At 39.0% G+C, this 17,479-nt stretch overlaps 2 protein-coding genes across 4 annotated transcripts in view; one reads left to right on the plus strand and one right to left on the minus strand.

Annotated features, from left to right (window-relative positions):
* GYS2 (glycogen synthase 2) overlaps positions 1-8,296 on the plus strand; it is a 65,863-nt gene extending 57,567 nt beyond the window's left edge. For all 3 annotated transcript variants that reach the window (XM_520790.8, XM_054664483.2, XM_009425754.5), the window contains 4 exons: positions 898-993; positions 2,896-3,059; positions 4,131-4,211; positions 6,315-8,296. In XM_520790.8, the coding sequence (XP_520790.2) occupies positions 898-993; positions 2,896-3,059; positions 4,131-4,211; positions 6,315-6,536 (563 nt within the window). In that variant the 3' untranslated portion in view covers positions 6,537-8,296. The remainder of the gene's footprint in view (positions 1-897; positions 994-2,895; positions 3,060-4,130; positions 4,212-6,314) is intronic.
* A 2,223-nt stretch (positions 8,297-10,519) lies between these two features.
* On the minus strand, positions 10,520-17,204 carry SPX (spexin hormone). The gene is made up of 6 exons (XM_001144591.6): positions 16,983-17,204; positions 16,499-16,579; positions 16,273-16,330; positions 15,676-15,738; positions 14,381-14,464; positions 10,520-12,334 (listed from the first exon to the last, which is right to left on the minus strand). Exons 1-6 carry the CDS (start codon positions 16,986-16,988, stop codon positions 12,276-12,278), a joined length of 351 nt encoding a protein of 116 aa, XP_001144591.2. The 5' UTR covers positions 16,989-17,204; the 3' UTR covers positions 10,520-12,275.
* Positions 17,205-17,479: the final 275 nt, after the last annotated feature.

Consider the following 17,479-nt stretch of genomic DNA (forward strand, 5'->3'; position numbering starts at 1 on the left):
AAAAAAAAGAAGAATATTTCTGGAGAGGAGTTCCAAAATGTTCATCAGACTCTCAAAAGGACTGATAGTCCCCATCCCACTTTCCTCCTCTGCACCACCCACCACTAAAATTAGAGAACAACAACTCCATAGCTATACAGCTAAACCAAGAGGAAACATTTGCAGAGCAAGAGATAAGGTTGCTGTCTAAATTGTGTTACTTCATGGGTAATGGGAAGATCTTTTTTTCATCTATCTCCACTCACCAACCAAGGGTAATTCCATTATCAAATATAAATTGCTAAAAATGCAGACATCCTTGAGACTAGTAAAATTTTTAAGACATATCAGTTATTTCCTGGAAAACAGATTTTTATTAAAAGGTGAGGGAGGACTGAAAGAGATCGTCCATTTATTGAGCTCCTGAGACAGTGGAAGGAATATGTGCCAAGGGAGATTTAAATGGGGGAAGAAGCTGGTCGCATCCAAAACATATTTAACCTACCCCATAAACTTGCCAAGTACTTAGAAACACAGGTTAGAAAGAAGCAAAAAACAAAACCAGCTGGGATTGAAGCTGCAGTGGAGCCCGGCAGTTCCGCACAAGGATTCTGCAGCCGGGTGCCTGACTTCAAATCCCAGCTATACCACGAACCCTGGCTTTGTGAAGGTGGGAAAGTTATTAATTTCTCTGTGCCTCATTTCTTCAGCTGTAAGATGGGGATAATGATGGCCCCACTTCACAGGGTTGTTGAGAGATTAAATAAGTTAGTGAGACATGTAAAGAGTTTAGTGTTGTGACTGACACAAAGTGAACATTGCTATTATTAGGAGGACTAGGGCCTTTTCCTCCTCTGAGTGCATACAAGGATATAGGCGCTGGTCTGAAGCCAAGCTTTGGTCTATTTCCCCTGGCAGCTGAATGCACTGTGATGGGTATCCCCAGTGTGACCACGAATCTCTCCGGGTTTGGCTGTTTCATGCAGGAGCACGTGGCTGATCCTACTGCTTACGGTGAGGGTTTTCATCATTAACCCATCCTGGGGAGACATGACCTCTAACCAAACAAAGCACAGGGTCTTTACAGAGCCTAACCCTAAAGCTGTCCTGATAATTAAACTAATGTTTTTATATTTCTTGTTTAATTAAAAGTCAATTTAGGCTGGACACGGTGGCTCATGCCTGTAATCCCAGTACTTTGGGAGGCCAAGGTGGGTGGATCACTTGAGGTCAGGGGTTCGAGACCAGCATGGCCAACATGGCAAAATCCCATCTCTACTAAAAATACAAAAAAATTAGCCAAGTATGGTGGTGCACGCCTGTAATTCCAGCTACTCCAGAAGCTGAGGCACGATAATCACTTGAGCCTGGGAGGCGGAGGAGGCAGTGAGCTGAGATCGTGCCACTGCACACCTGCCTGGGTGACAGAGCCTCAGGCTGTCTCAAAAAAAAAAAAAAAGTAGATTTATAAATAGAATTATGTCCTTTGCAGCAACATGGATGCAGCTGGAGGTCATTATCTTAAGTGAATTAATGCGGGAACAGATAACCAAATACTGCATGTTCCCACTTATAAGTGGGAGCTAAACATTGAATACACATAGACACAAAGATGGGAACAATAGACATCTGGGGACTGCTTGAGTGGGGAGTGGGGGAAGGGGCGTGGGTTGAAAGACTACCTACCAGGCACTATGTTAATCACCTGGGCGATGGGATCATTTGTACACCAAGCCTCAGCAATATGAAATGTACCCATCTAACAAATGTGCACATGTACCCCCTGAACCTAAACTAAAAGTGGAGAAGAAAAAGTAGCTTTAAATATGTGGCCCACAGATAACATAAGAATGCTATTAATATTAATATATTGCCCATGAGACAAACTGCAAAAAGAGTGCAAAACTTGGACAAACTTTGTCGTTTACCTTTTTTCCCCCCTGAATTTTGATCCCTTCTGCTGCCTAGAAATGATATGACAATAACCATGGTCTTAGAGTGCATATATTGGTCATTAGATAGTACATATATTATTATTATTGTTATTATTTTAAAGGCCCGTGACAACTTAGCAAAGTTCACCTAAATTGTTTAAGATGGCAGAATAATTTGCATACCATTATCTGTCTGTTCATATTCCCTAGCAGCAAGAAAAGTTAAAATGGGATATATCGTCTGCCAATACATTGCGATTTCCCTGGGTCTTTTTTTTTTTTTTTTTTGGAAACATGGTCTCACTCTGTTGCCCAGGCTGGAGTGCAGTGGCCTGATCCTGGCTCACTGCAGTCTCTACATTTCTGGCTCAGGAGATTCTCCTGCCCCAACCTCCCGAGTAGCTGGGGCTACAGGCGCACACCACCACGCCTGGCTAAATTTTGTATGTAGAGATGGGATTTCCCCAGGTTGCCCAGGTTAGTCTTGAACTCCTGGGCTCAAGGAATCCACCCACCTCTGCCTCCCAAACTGCTGGGATTACAGGTGTGAGCTACCAAGCCCCGGCCTTCCCTCAGTCTTTTATGGGTGTACTGTGGCTCTTTCCTCAGGCTAGATCTGGGGTTTTCAGCCTCGGCTGAACAGTGGGAACACTGGGGAACATAAAAGGCACAGATATCCAGGCCCTGCCCTGGAAATTCTGGTTAGTGAGCAACCCCACGGAGGATCACTGATCCAGCGTATCCCTAGACTGCCAGAGTTTTTTTCAGCAAGATCCACTTCGTTGGCTGTGTGTCAGTGATGGTTGTAAACCATTAGAAGGGAATTAGGGCCTTAGAAAAGAATAAAGTAGGGGTAATTCCTGAGTCAGGGGGTAGATAATGCATAGGTTTTTGATGGAACCAAAGAGTTAGTAAATCACAGGGAACAAATGTTTAAGGTTAGTCCTACTTTTACTTGTGCTTTGGCTTTTGTGTTCTTCAGGTATTTACATCGTTGACAGGCGGTTCCGTTCTCCAGATGATTCTTGCAATCAGCTGACTAAGTTTCTCTATGGATTTTGCAAACAGTCACGCCGCCAAAGGATTATCCAGAGGAACAGAACTGAGAGGCTCTCAGATCTTCTGGATTGGAGATACTTAGGCAGAGTAAGCAAGTTTTGATAAACACAGCAGACCACTTAAAAAATTCCACTGGACTATAAACATATTGATTCTAGTCATAATCTCTAAAGTTAATCCAATATTATAATTGTTAAAATCTCAGTGTCTCCATGTACTTTTTAAAATTTAATAAGTTTACAAAGTCCTATATGTATTTCTTCATGTTTCGTTTGAGTCTATTCATAATAGCAAGTCCATCAGGATCTAGCACTGATCTTACTAGCTATTCCATTGTCAGTGCCTCACTTGATGTGTTACTGGTATAAGGAAACATTTTATGAAGTTGAAGAAAACATCAAGAGAAAAGTCCCTACTTTGTTTCTCTCTAGAGAAATAGTGTAGTCATATTTCTCAACTGTAGTGAGTAATGGGTATAATACGGTTTTTCAAAATGATGAGTACAGGAAATACCTCCTTTCAATCATGCAATAGGTTTATAAACACCTGGATGCTCACACAGCTTAGCAGTGGTGATTTAATAATAAATGAATTGACTTTGCCTTCACATAATGTGTCTGTTTGCACAGTGCTGAACACTCTTGGCTGAATGACAGATGCTGCCATTTGCTGAGTATCTGCACACACAAATGCCAGTGCTCATTACAACCTGGATGATTAATTTTACTATCTCCATCTTGCAATGAAGATAGATACACTAGGCTTTTAGAAGTGATGTTTCTTGCCTAAGGTCTGAAGCAGGATTTACACCCAATTTATCTGAATATTCAGGCCCTATCTTTTTTCCATGCCACACTGCTTCTCTGTGGAATGAAACCAGTGTTTTCAGTCACCTTAATGCTCAATTCAGAGCTCAATATGACCAGTATGGGCATTCTTCCCCAGCATTTTATAGTATTACTTTGCCTATGGGTTGAAAAATAGTAAAACTATAAACTGTAATTTCTTTCCTGAGTCTCAAACTTAGACTGCATAGATTCTGTCACTTTAAAAAATACATATGTTTCAGAACTAGGAGAATAAGGCCTTATTTAATAACTTGATTATTGAGATATCTAAGGGTTTTTATTAACCTGTGATTTGGCTTTCTATCAATAGTATTATCAGCATGCCAGACACCTGACATTAAGCAGAGCTTTTCCAGATAAATTCCATGTGGAACTAACATCACCACCAACGGTAAATATTCAATGTATTTTTTTTGAAAGCTATATTTTTTATAAGTTTAAATAATACATTTAAATTTGGAAGTAGCTATGCACACAAGCTATGACACTTTTTCATAATGTTGAATCAAACCAAAGGAGAGAGAGGGGAACTCACAAATCAGACTGTCTTAAAGCTCTCAAGACAGTTAATTCATCTCACTGGAGAAGCATCTCTGAATTAAAACTTTCTCTGCCTTAATGCTTGAAATGGTTCTGATGGACATTTATTCTTTGGGGAGTTGTTCAAAAACAAACTGGACTGCTTTAATCGAAAGTGAATTTGCTCTCCAAGGAAGTGTTTAAATATAGGGTGACCGCTTGGCAAGAGTAAAATAGAGTAAGTTCAGCACTCCAGGAGGAATTGAACTAGATGAGCATTTATGGTCCATTCATCAGTGCCCACCAGGGTGTCTTCTTCTAAAATCCAACTAGACGTTTATGTTCATAAGACTGCTATAGGCCACATTTGTCATCAGATTCACTTAGCAGGGAGAAGATATGAGGTGCCACTTGAAGCAGGGGAGCGTCAGGCATTTCTCTTTAGTGGGATCAGTCCTTGCAGTAGTCTACACAGCGATCCAAGAGCTAAACATCTTTGGCCGCCTACACACTAGGTGACAGCTTAGGTGCAAGAAGATAAGACCCATACCATTGCAAATGAGATCACCTTAGCTTAGGAGCTCCGTGCCCCACAGGAGCCTCTATCTCATGTAAATCCCTGCAAACCAGCTTTCATGCTCCCTGCAAGGAATATGCCCAATTATGAGTCGTCTTATAAGAGTCATTCAGAGATTCCCCAAAACTCTGGCTCCTTATCAAGTATTTATAGATTTTTCAGTTCAGATATAATTTCTCAATCAGGGGTCACTGTTACCATAAACAACTACCCCTAATAACATGACTTATATTCCACCTATATCAGGTTTCCAGAGGAACAGATGTAGAAAGTTAACCTGAAGTAAAATTTGCCCATAAAAAAGGTGATAAGGTTTTCTTAAACCCTCAGGCTACAAATTCTGACTTTCATGTTTATGATTCTAGCATTCAGAGTTGGTTGCTTAGCTTATTCAGAGGTGGTCATTCCACTTAATGATAATTCAGCAATATTCATCCATTTATCTGCTTATCTACTTATTTATCCAGTTATTATATCTAATAAGCATTGAGCACCTACTTCAAGCTAGGTCTCAAGTGCAGAACTCAGTTCTTTTGTTGTATTGCTGACAGGTAAAGTGTCTGAACCTTAAAATGACTGTACATGTATGACATGATATAATGTATAAAGTAATTGAAATACAGAGTGACGAGCGCTATAACACTTTTACACATCTGTCTCCCCATTCAATCATATGCACTCCAATCATGTTTTTTCATCTGGTTTCTTTAGTGGCATTGTTGTGCCTGTTACATAATTCATGCTCAGTGTGTGTTTATCAAATAAGTTATCTCAGTATCTCAAGTAGAAGGGCAAATTAATTAAAGTCTAGTGATATTTTCTCATTAACTGAAATAACAGCAACTAGTGGAATTGTAGAGTCAATTAAGTGACCTGACTTCCAGGATGCCTTCTAGTGGTGGCCATCCATGGCATTTCCAGGCTATCCACATCCAAAAGCTTTGTTGAACAAATTTGAGACTTAGAGACTAACAGTATCAGCAGTGTAAAGTGGCAGTTGACATTAAAGTTTCTGGAGTCATCACAGACCTGGTACAAATCTTTGCTCTACCATTTATGTGCTGAGTGATGTTGGGCAAGTTACTTGACCCCTCTAACCCTCCATTTTCTTCTGTACTGAAAAAAACATATTTATCAGAGTGTTGTTAAAAGATAAGATGATAATAATATGTATATAACACTTAGCACATTTCAGTACTTAATAAAGAATAGCTGTATATTGAATGAATCCCTCTTGAGATTGGTGGTATCAAAATCAAAATGAATCAAAGTTTAATAGCACCCAGACTACAAAAGATAGATAACTACTTAAAAAATTGATAGTGCATGCATAGTATTTACATCGTTGAAAGCCAAGAAATTGTTGTGATGTTTATGTCTTATTTTTGTCTTTGGCAGACAGAAGGATTTAAATATCCCAGGCCTTCCTCAGTACCACCTTCTCCTTCAGGGTCTCAGGCCTCCAGTCCTCAGAGCAGTGATGTGGAAGATGAAGTGGAGGATGAGAGATACGATGAGGAAGAGGAGGCTGAAAGGGATCGGTTAAATATCAAGTCACCATTTTCACTGAGCCACGTTCCTCATGGGAAGAAAAAGCTGCATGGTGAATATAAGAACTGAATTCTACATGTGCTGCATGAAGAGCTAATTTAAAAAAGCAAAGTAAGACTAATTATTTAAAATAAAAATGCCACAAATTTCATTTTCTCCTTCTAAGTATTACAATGAAGTTTATTCTCTGCCTAAAAAGTGGAAGAAATTGAGTGAATGGCAATTTTGTAATTTAGGATAAGATCCAAGTTATTTTCCCCAACTCTTGTTTCCCCCATAAAGTTAGGCATGAGGAGGAGCACTCATTCAAGGCAGAAGACGGAAAAGTGTTTTTAAAATGGTGAATTTAAGTGGTAAGGATTTTCTCTTACTCTGTTTATTTTTAAATGATCATCATAATCCTTTGCTTATCATTTATGCAGCTTCTCTACCCCACCACACAAATTTCCCATTTCCCCCCTGAAAACCTTGATCTTACCCATGAATGTGCACTACCTACATATTTTAAATAGCTAGGTTTTTACTGATTATTTTCATTTTTCACTTGCATCAGAACCATGATTTAGATGTAGTTTTGCAGAGACAAAAATCCATGAGTGAATAACTATCCTAAGTCCATATTTTGATGCATATTAATGGACATTTATGTCACTTTTGAAATCTAGAATTGATGTTGTAATTAATGCAAGATATTACCATGTACATGGTACCACCATCTTACTGTAACATTTTTCTATTGTTTAAATAGAAAGCCTTTTTAAAATTTAGTCAATCTTCATAGATGATAACTTGTAAAATCCAAGTAAATAAATACATTAATATTTAATAACTTAACTTTCACTGATAATGCCTTGCTTCTTCATAGATGATAAGTTGTTAAATCCAAGTAAATAAACACATTAATATTGAATAACAACTTTCACTGATAATGCCTTCTTTAAAAATTGTTTAGACATTTGAATAACATGTGGGAAGCAGCTGTTATGAATAATTCCTAGAGAAGCTATCTTTTAAAAAAATAGTTAGAAAAAATAGAACATCTATTCAGTTGTAATAATGACAATGTCTCAACATATTCTGTGATGTGCATAGAGTCATAGATGAATGATTATTAATTTAGCCGATTTATGTTTTAAGTGTAATTAAGTCTAAATTGGCAACAAAACAAAAACAACAATCACACTCTTGGATTGCTTTTTTTCTAACTAAGTAGTTATTCACTGTGAGTTCCACTTAACTCACAGTGAGTTCCTTTATTGACATATCAATTGGCCTTGTTCTGAAGAGGCTCTAAAAAAGTTTTGGTCTTCTCAGTGCTGGATTATTGATCACAAAAATGGAATAGCAGCAACGACAAGGTGTCAGATGGTTCAAGACCATTGGAAAACTGTAATCCAGCCCTCCTATTGCTGCATTAGCTAGAAAAAAGTAGAAAACTGTTGGATACAAGCAGCAAATCAGACCAAAATGGAAGATAGCTGGAAATTTACTTTACTTAGATGTCCAGAAAGAAGAGAAATAATTGACCTAAAATCTAACCTTTGACAAATGCCCTGTGGATGCCAATTAACCGAGCATCTGCAGAGCAATTTGAAATGCTCTGTACTGGAGAGTAGAAAAAATATGAGAAGGACTTATATTATAGGCTCATTCCCTGAAGTACCAGAAAGATACTGTGATAAACTAGGGTTCACTGTTACAATAACCATGAAAATGTAACCCCAGTAAACTAGCTTAACATGTCTATTCAAATGATACTCTTGATTGGTAACTGGTTGCTTGACTGTTATTGAAAACATGCCTACACAGTAAAATACCTGAAGATATAAGTGCTTTTTGTTCAATGAAATAATAATTTGATGATAATAAGTGTGTACAAATGATAGGGCACATGGAATTTAGCTGACTTACAAATACCTGGCTTTGGCAGTATGTGTAGGAATCACCTTCTATCCTGTACTCAGTCCCCTATTCAGACAGCTGCTGCCAGGTGACTCCATCCCTCCACTCTAGTCATTTCTTCATCCTTTTCCCCAAGACCGACAAAAGCTGGTGAGGAGAAGCAAATATGATTTTTAGTAGAAGGCTCTGTGTCTAGTACAGTGCCTTGTACATAATAGTTGCATAGATAAATGGTCTTATTGGGAGACATAGAGGTTCAAAAAATTTTGCTTTTAAAGAATGTATGTATTCATAAGTTGAAGGACAGGAACTATAGAAAAAGTGTGTGGTGCCTGATCAGCTGAGAGAAAGACCCGTTTTATGGATTGTACCACCTGCTATGGTTTGAATGTTTGTGTGCCCCCCAAATTCATATATAGGTGCTCCTCAACTTACAATGGGATTATGTTTGGATAAACCCACTGATATTTTTTCTTTCTTTCTTCCTTTTTCTTTCTCTCTTTCTTTTTTTCTTTCTTCTATCCTTTTTCTTTTCTTTCTTTTTCCTTTCTCTCTTTCTTTCTTTCTTTCTTTTTCTTTTTCTTTTTGACAAGAGTCTTGCTCTGTCACCCAGGCTGGAGTGTGGTGGTGTGATCTTGGCTCACTGCAACCTCACTTCCCAGGCTCAAGCAATTCTTGTGCTGTAGCCTCCCAAGTATCTCAGACCACAGGCATGTGCCACCACAGCTGGCTAATTTTTGTATTTTCTTTTTAGTAGAGACAGGGTGTTGGCATATTGGTCAGGCTGGTCTTTGAACTTCTGGCCTCAAGTGATGTGCCCACCTTGGCCTCCCAAAGTGCTGGGATTACAGGCATGAGCCACCATGCCTGGCCAACCCACTGATATTTTTAATTTATAATGGGCCTATCAGAATGTAAATCCATGGTAAGTCAAGGAGTGTACTGTGTGTTGCTTTCATCCCATCATAAAGTTGAAAAATCATAAATCGAACCATCATAAGTTGGGCCCGTCTGTATTGAAATCCTAATCCCCAATGTGATGGTATCCACAAAGGAGGCAGAGCCTTTGGGAAGTGATTAGATCATGTGGACAGAGCCCTCATGAATAGGATTACTGCCCTTATAAAAGAGGCCCCAGAGAGCTGCCTTGCCCTTTCCACCACGTGAGGACACAGCAAGAAAGCGCCATCTATGAGAAATGGGCCTTCTACCAGACACTGATTCTGTTGAAACTTGATCTTGAACTTCTCAGGCTCCAGAATTGTGAGAAATAAATTTCTGTTGTTTATAAGCCACATAGTTTGTGGTATTTTGTTTTAGCAGCTTGAACTGATCAAGATACTACTGTCTCTTCCATGGTAAGAGTTAGAGTGAACAGAACTGGTTTTATATATGCAGATGAGAACATAAATGTTACAGGTGTTATAATAATAGTTTTCCAGGGTACAAGGAAGACTCAGGAGGGGGACTAGTTAAGTCTACTTAGGGAGGTTGGAAGAGTCTTCACTGAATGAGCCCAAATTTCTATGAGTAATAAGGGCAATAAAATGGCCCATTTCACACAGTGGTTGTGAGGATCAAATCAAATTAAAAATGAGCTCTTTCTAAAGGAATTTACAGCCCAGTATGAAGCGACCAAACAGAATGAAGTTACATTCCCAACTTCCCTTTCTTTGTGGTCAAGATAAAATAATGTAATTCAGGATTGTAAGATACACATTTTCATTTATCATAACCAGGTAAAGAAGAAATGCAAGCTGGAGGCTAATCTGAACAAGCCAGGGCAACTTCGCCTTCTTCTCTCCTCTCTTAGGAACACAATGATGGTACTGAGGGAGCGAAGGCAACTACTGGAAAACAAAGAATAATTAAGAGCCCAGGATGGAGGCCAGATAGCCGAGGTAGGCTATAGAGGCAAAAAAGAGAAGGGCAATGAGAACTGTGCAGAAAGTGGCTGAAAGCCCTCCCTGCAGATCAAGGTATTCTAGTGCATGTATCTGTGTTGAAGGCAGAAAATTCCCAATTTTAAAACACGAGCCATATAATGTGAAGGTTTTCTGATCTATGATCACTTGTTCATTTTGGTTTTTTAAAAATCTAGAAATAAACAGAATATAGACACCATAAGAGAGTTGGAAAGTTATAGAAAATTGGGAAGAGGGACCTTTTAATTAATCAGCATATTTGTACATAAGAACATTCAAGGAATTTGAGTACTTAGAATACTTGGAGCTATATTTTAACAGCTATTGATCACTGAGACAGCTTTTAAAACAATGGTTAGTATGACATTTTTGAGATTGTTCTGGTTAGTTGTAGGAAGAATTATTTCATAAGATAGATGTTAAAAGTGTTCTTTGAATACACATACTATTTTGAAGAGTCAATTTGTACAATTTTATGTCTGATGGGTAAATAATTTTTAATGTCCCACCCCTCCTAATGGTGAAGTGGTTAGGACTGTATAAATAAAAAACAATGCTTTTGGAAAAAATTTTCAATAAATCAGATGTAAGCACTACCTAGTAAGTCTACTTTCAAATCAAATCATAATTAATGACAGGTGCCTATTATAATGCCATACAGATATTTTAATGCTCACAAGTTATTTTTCGACAGAGATCAACATTACATTAACTTGAATTTAGTTTCATTATTAAATTATGAAACAAGATACAGATAAATCTTATAAGCAGAGTTCTGATTACTTAACACAGTGAAATTGCAATTCCAAGTTACTGAGACATTCACATAAAGATATTCTTGAGCTACTAAATAATGGCTAAATACTGATGACAATAAGAATTAATACTTTCCACTTATGACATTTGTCAATAACAACTCTGATTAGGTAAAAAATAATTAACATGATGGTCATATTATAATTCTAAATAAATACATTATTATGTTTGCCACAGGAGTATGTGTGTATGCGTGTGTGGGTATATGTGCATGTGTGTGTATTCAGATGGTACTGAACTCAAGTTGGCTTTTAAAAAGGAAGAGATCAGGCATATTATTGTGCACTTACATTATCAGAGTGATTTATGTAATGCTATGATGTCAAATAAAACCTAGAGTCTAGTCAATTAGAGTAAGCAGAGTACTTGAATCTGTTGAGTCTGTTTGGTCATGGAAAATGAGTTACCTCTAACAAAACTGGCTTGTTCCCTTCTTTCAATACATAAACAACAGAGCGTGTCTCCATTTGCTTATTTCCCAGTAACTTTTAGATCCATGTTTCTAAATTGAATGCAAGGTAATTCCCAAAGAGCACAAAGGGAGCTCTGAGCTCTGGATCTTTGGCAAACCTTCTACCTCAATGACTGTCTCCTCTCAGCAACCACACTGAAGCGTTCCTATCACAGAGCTTCTCCACAGTCATCCAATTTATCTTCTTAATTGATTACTCCTGGATGAGCTATAGAGAGTCATACTCTCCTATTTCCCATCCTGCCATGTTTCTCACCTTCCTCCCACCTTCTTGGGGATGGGATAAAAGGAAAACAGAGAAGGAGAATTTCTGCTGAGTGAAAACAAAATGCAAGTGGGTAACAAAATGAAAAAAAAACACACACAACTAAGATCAAGACAGGTACTGGCTATAGTTAAAAGGAAAGAACACTTTAGTCTTCAGCCTTATAATTATAAATATTCTAAGAAACTCAAGAGTAAGACACAAGGTGATCTGAAAACATTTTTGGTCATCTAAACAGGACCTGAAGCAATGAAAGAAGATGATGTTCTCAGCTAAGCATCCTACATATATTTTGTTTCTGAAAGAATAAAACTATCTGTGTGTGTTCTTAAGATTACAAATGGAATAAAAGGGTCCAAAGGTTTTATTCACATGGTTCATGTTTTCAAAGAGAATAGAACTATAATTAAACATAATCCAGTATATTTTCACCAGTTAAGCAGACTGTCTTCCAGGAATCTGGTTTGATCAAAGTTTTTTTCTTCATCTGTAAGAAAAAAAATTCTTTAAAATAAATATACACTCTGTTTTAATAGAGGAAAAGGTAAGACAAAGAGAATCTCGGGAAATAAACATTTAGCCTTCTAAGCTATGTTAACTTATGGACTCTGCTACTGAAAATTTAAACAATATGGGCTTTGATTTGCTCAGTTTAAAATCTTTTCTTCTCAGCTTGGGACACATTGGGGAATTCATATTTTACATCTGAACCTCTATAATGACTGAAACTACAGTATGGTATATCTGGTAAAAATCTCAAAAGTCACGTGTCTTGCTCTCACAGATTGACTTATGTCTAAAATACCCACCATTAAAATAATTCACTTGCATCAAAGGACTGTCTCTTTATATTTCCTGTTAAAATGGATCTTGCTCGGGAAAGATGACATGGGAACACATTTGCAAATGTTCTTTTATTAGGGGAGCTAGAGTTCTGGGGAGGAAATGAGACAAAAAGAAGAAGCACTCGTTTGCTGGCTGGGATCCCGAAACTTTAGAGCATGAGGTATCACTTCTGAGGTGGGGATACTTAAAGAGTTAGACAATAGCAGGTTCCTGGGACTCTAAAAATAGGATAGAATGACTAAAAGTTACAATACGGTAGGGAGAAGCAGTGGCCAGGGGCAAAGTGCATCTACTAATTTCTTCTAAGATCACCTCTAGATAAAAGCACATTCTTTCAGTTAGTTGCAATATAATTTGAATGTTTGGGTTACATCTTAACCTGAATTTCTAGCACACTTTAAACCATTGCAGAAAATGGGCTTCTCTTTAAAGGGAAGGAAGAAAACAAAACAAAACAAAACAAAACCAGAACGGCGTCCCTGTATAAATTCCACTGAAACCATAATTCACTAAATAAGAGCCTTCTAAACAATAATGAGGTAGTATAGAATAAAAATACTAAAGAAGACTAGTGATTAATTTATCATATGGGAATCAAAAACTTTTCTATCAATTTAGACTAATAAAATTAGTCATTTCATCTTCAGAGACAATCCACTTAGAAAACTTCAATAATTAAAAAAATACATATTTATTTTCCAAAAAAGACTTGAGATGGGGACCTATAATCACATCCTTTCCTCAAATTGCTAATGAAGATACCTCTCCTCTTTAAAATTAGCTCTCTCTTGTCCATTATAAGTCACTTTCCTTTCTGGCTCTGCACATTTTCCCAACAATCAAATCTAAAACGTCACTATCAACCAATCTCCATCAGAGCTCTTTTCGTACTGAATTCAAAAATCGCTGGGTTCCATGTCTTGGGTTTTAAAAAGAACACCTTGGATACAGCATCCTCTACCCGTTATTCAACTATTTCACACCTTTTCACTGCAAGAGTTCTGAGGGTCATGCCAGCTCTCCAGAGCCTCAGACCTGCTTTCTCTTAACTTTGCAGTTTACTTTCTTGTATCACATTCTGTAAACAAAGTTTCAGATATGGAATAGCAGCAGCAAGCTGTGTCACTGGGCAGGAGGTGGGGGGAAGTCCTGTGACACACTGTTTAATGTCCCTTGAGTTCTGTATTCTTACTAACCATTCTGCTATAGTAACCATTCTGATAGTTTCCATCCCTGGAAAGTTTCAAGAGGAGCGGGATCAGTAGCATCAGCTACTGAATGAATTCTGGGATACTCTCTTATTCTGATTTTCCTCTTATCTTTCTGCTTGCTCCTTTTAATGTCCCTTCACTGGTACTATTTCCCCCCATTTCCCTTGATTTTTGGGTGTTTTATTGTCTTCCCTTTTCCCACTACATCTAAGCCCTAGAAGGTATCTCCATTCTCATGATTTCAACCTTTATTAACGGGCTCTGAAGTTCCTGTTTTCAAACCTGACCAATCATCAGAATAATGTGGAAGAACTTAAGGACAGAGATTCTTGGGCCTCACTCAAGCAGTACAGAATTAGAATTTCTGGGCCTAAGGTCAAGAAATTCTGGGGGAGGGGTGTTGCACTCAACACAGAATCCCGAAAGTAAGCAAAGCTGTTCTGTTATGCAGGTGAAAGAGGCCACTATGCTAGTACCTTCTGGTGATTTCTGAAGGGACGCCAGTAAGATGGTTGCTGCCTCCGGAATAGTTAGTAGTCGGGGATTTGGGCTTCGTCTTTCTGCAGAAACAAAAATGTATACAGATTATCTTAGCATTTATATATTGATGTAGATAAGTCCTATTCTAACATGCAGCAATACTAGAAAAACCTCTATGAAATAGATTTTGACCCCTCAACAAAGGACTACTTACACAGAAGACTAATTTTTTAACATGTCACAATTGCCTTGGAAATGACTTACAATTGGTTATGTCAAGTTTACAAACAGGGTATGGAAGAGAATTTTAAACTATATGCCAAAGAGAATTTTAGATAATAATTTAACCTTTGCGGCCGAATATAAGGTAATTATTTGACTGAAGGAGTATCTGCTAAGAATTCAAAGTTATTTCAAATCTAAGTTGAAAAAAGACAAATTGTTCTGATTCAGCACAAAACATGATTTCTAATTTGGGGCAACTGAAGTTGAGAAACAAATCTTAACCTCATAAAATAAATAAGCTCAATTACACAGCATGTTTGAAGAGCCTAAACAAAAATTTAAGCACCTACTATGTGTTCAACAGTGTTTGGTATTTTTCCAAGTAAGTATACTTTTTAATTTTAGCATTTCAATCTTTACAATTTCATCAAATTGTATTGTTATTTGTTAATACAATACGATGGAAAGGTTTATCATGAAAAAGAACAGTCCCTGGTCCCATCCTTAACTGCCCGCATGTTACTCTTTTGATTTTGAACCTTTGATAGTTCTTTCTAGTAAAACAAAAGCATACATTTGAAGTTCCTAGGTAAGTTCGTATTCTAATAATAACAGCGTTTAAGAGGAGGCTGAGTAAAGTTCCTGCATAAACGCGCAGATACATTTCTAGAAGCATTTGCATAGTTCTTCCTATCTCGCCTTACCCCGCTGAGCTGAACCTCAGGCCCTAACTCCCTGGGGACCTCTGCACACCCTGGCAGCCAGAGGGCTGGCTGAACAGCCGCAAGCCAATAAGGCTTGGGGAGCCGCAGCGCCAGCCTCGGCCGCCCTTGCCACCATTGGCGCGGGGCTGGACGCGCGAGCTCCCAGCTCCGGCGCTCGGCATCCAGCTGCTGCTGCTGCCAACCCGGGCTGCCCTCGGGCTGACTGTATCTGAGGGCACCTCAGAGCCGCGTCTTTCCGGTGAGGAGACGCTTTCTTTCGGCACCAGCGCGGAGCAAGCCCTGCCCGCCCCATCCTATTCCAAAAGCGCAGGACTAGCGCCCTTGCACCCTTGGTCACTCACCCGGCAGTGGCCGGTCGGAGAGGTCCTTTCTCCGGCTCTGGTCGGAGATGAAGCGGCGACCCTCTGCAAAAACGAGACCCGGGGCTCAGCGACAGCCTGGCCCGGGACAACCCGGGCTTAAACCTCAGCTCCTCCCGGCACAGCGCAGTCCCCGGGCGTGGGGAGGGGGCAGGTTGCTCCAGGATAGGGTCGCGCGGGGCTGCCGAGTTTCCAGCGCTCCCAGCGCAACCCCGGGCTGAGCCAGGAGCCCTGGAGCTCTGGAGGAAAGCCCCGCGCCTGACCGGACGCCGCAAGGGCGCTTTGGAGCGGAGGTCGGGTTACTGCGATATTTCCCAGGCAACCCGAGTCCCCATTTGGACCAAGAGAAGCAACCCTCCAGTTTTGGATGGAGAATTTCTAATAAGGATGGAGGATTGCCAATAATCAGGGACTCTTCCCCTCTCCCACCCCTCCCTCACCTACCGGTCTCTTTGATGGCCTCGATGATTTAAGGGAATAAACTCGACATTATTCTCTCTCCATAACTCTCCATCTATCTGTTCATGACTCCTAAGGGTCTTCCATTATTGTAGGAAGAGCAAAATATTTGGAACTTACGTGCCCCTTTCAGGTAGAGCATAGCTTGAGGAGTCCAGTTCCTTCTCTCCAACAGTCTCTATAGCCCGGGAGAAGGGAAGAGCAGTTAATTAAACATTGCAGCTCGGTCCTCTATTATAGCAAAATAAAGGAAAAAGAAGAGAATAAAACAAGAAGGAAGAAAGAAAGAGCAGAGTGGACACACAGTGCGCATTGTTTTAAAATTTTTTATTTTGCATTTGATTACCTGCGGAGCGCAGCTGGAGTTTCCCAGGAAAACAAACACCAGGAAAAGAGCCAAGGTTGTTGCTGCCAGACTTCTGAGTCCCTATATGAAGCGATCAACCAGAAAGGGTCATTTCTGTGCCAATAGGATCTTTTGCTTCCTTCCTTGACGCCTGGACAATTATAAACCCCCTTACTTCTCGCAATATTCTGTTTTAATACTCAGTTTTCTGGAGGTGTTTCCCTTCTACCTTCTAGTTAATTCACAAAGAGTCCACTTGAAAAAACGTATTTAGAAACATATTATTTGTATTACTTCACCCAAATGAAGAATAAGTAAATACGTGAATTTTTTTCTTAGTAAAATCAAATGATTCTGTTCAAAGGCATATCATTCAAATATCCTTTAAACTCTAAAATCCTTATTAATCATGAAATAGGTAAAATGCTATAAAACGTTTTAAAAAATAGCTAAGAAGTCTCAAGTTAATAAAGCCTTTACTTACCTTCATGTTCTGCGTCTTTTCAGAACCCTGAAATAACTATAACTTTATCTGTGAGTTTTCGACTCTTGCTCTGAAATTGGAGCTTTTAAAATCTTGGTGTTAAGGGCACCTCCCCATCTGGAGTAGAGTTTGGGAGTCCACAGGGACATCTTGTCAGCCTTCAAGCAAGATTGAGAATCTGATGACTCCTCCAGGGAGCTTCATTGCAGGAAGTAGAGGAATGATTGATGGGCAGAAATTATTTGTTTAAATACTGATTGCATCACCCAGGAGGCATTCAGAATGTGTCAGCATCATTGGCCTTGCTTTTCCTACTAGCTGCCCAAAGTAATGTGTTATTATTATTATTAATGAAAACAATCAATAGTCCAAGGCAGAATCAAAAGTAAAAGAATAAATAAGAAAACTTTTCTTGGGTAACTAGCCATCAGTCTATCACTGATGGCTAAAGATGTATGAAAAGGTTTGGGAATCTCAATGGAATTTGACATCAGTCA

The sequence above is a fragment of the Pan troglodytes genome, chromosome 10, assembly GCF_028858775.2.
Source record: "Pan troglodytes isolate AG18354 chromosome 10, NHGRI_mPanTro3-v2.0_pri, whole genome shotgun sequence".
Taxonomy (NCBI): Eukaryota; Metazoa; Chordata; class Mammalia; order Primates; family Hominidae; genus Pan; species Pan troglodytes.

What these genes read in the sequence shown, in the direction of transcription:
- SPX (XM_001144591.6), bottom strand. An exon ending in CTCCGACCGGCCACTGCCGG is followed by an intron (nt 14,465 to 15,675) that starts GTGAGTGACCAA and finishes TTGTTTCTGCAG; the next exon opens with AAAGACGAAGCCCAAATCCC. An exon ending in CCTTCAGAAATCACCAGAAG is followed by an intron (nt 12,335 to 14,380) that starts GTACTAGCATAG and finishes TTTTTCTTACAG; the next exon opens with ATGAAGAAAAAAACTTTGAT.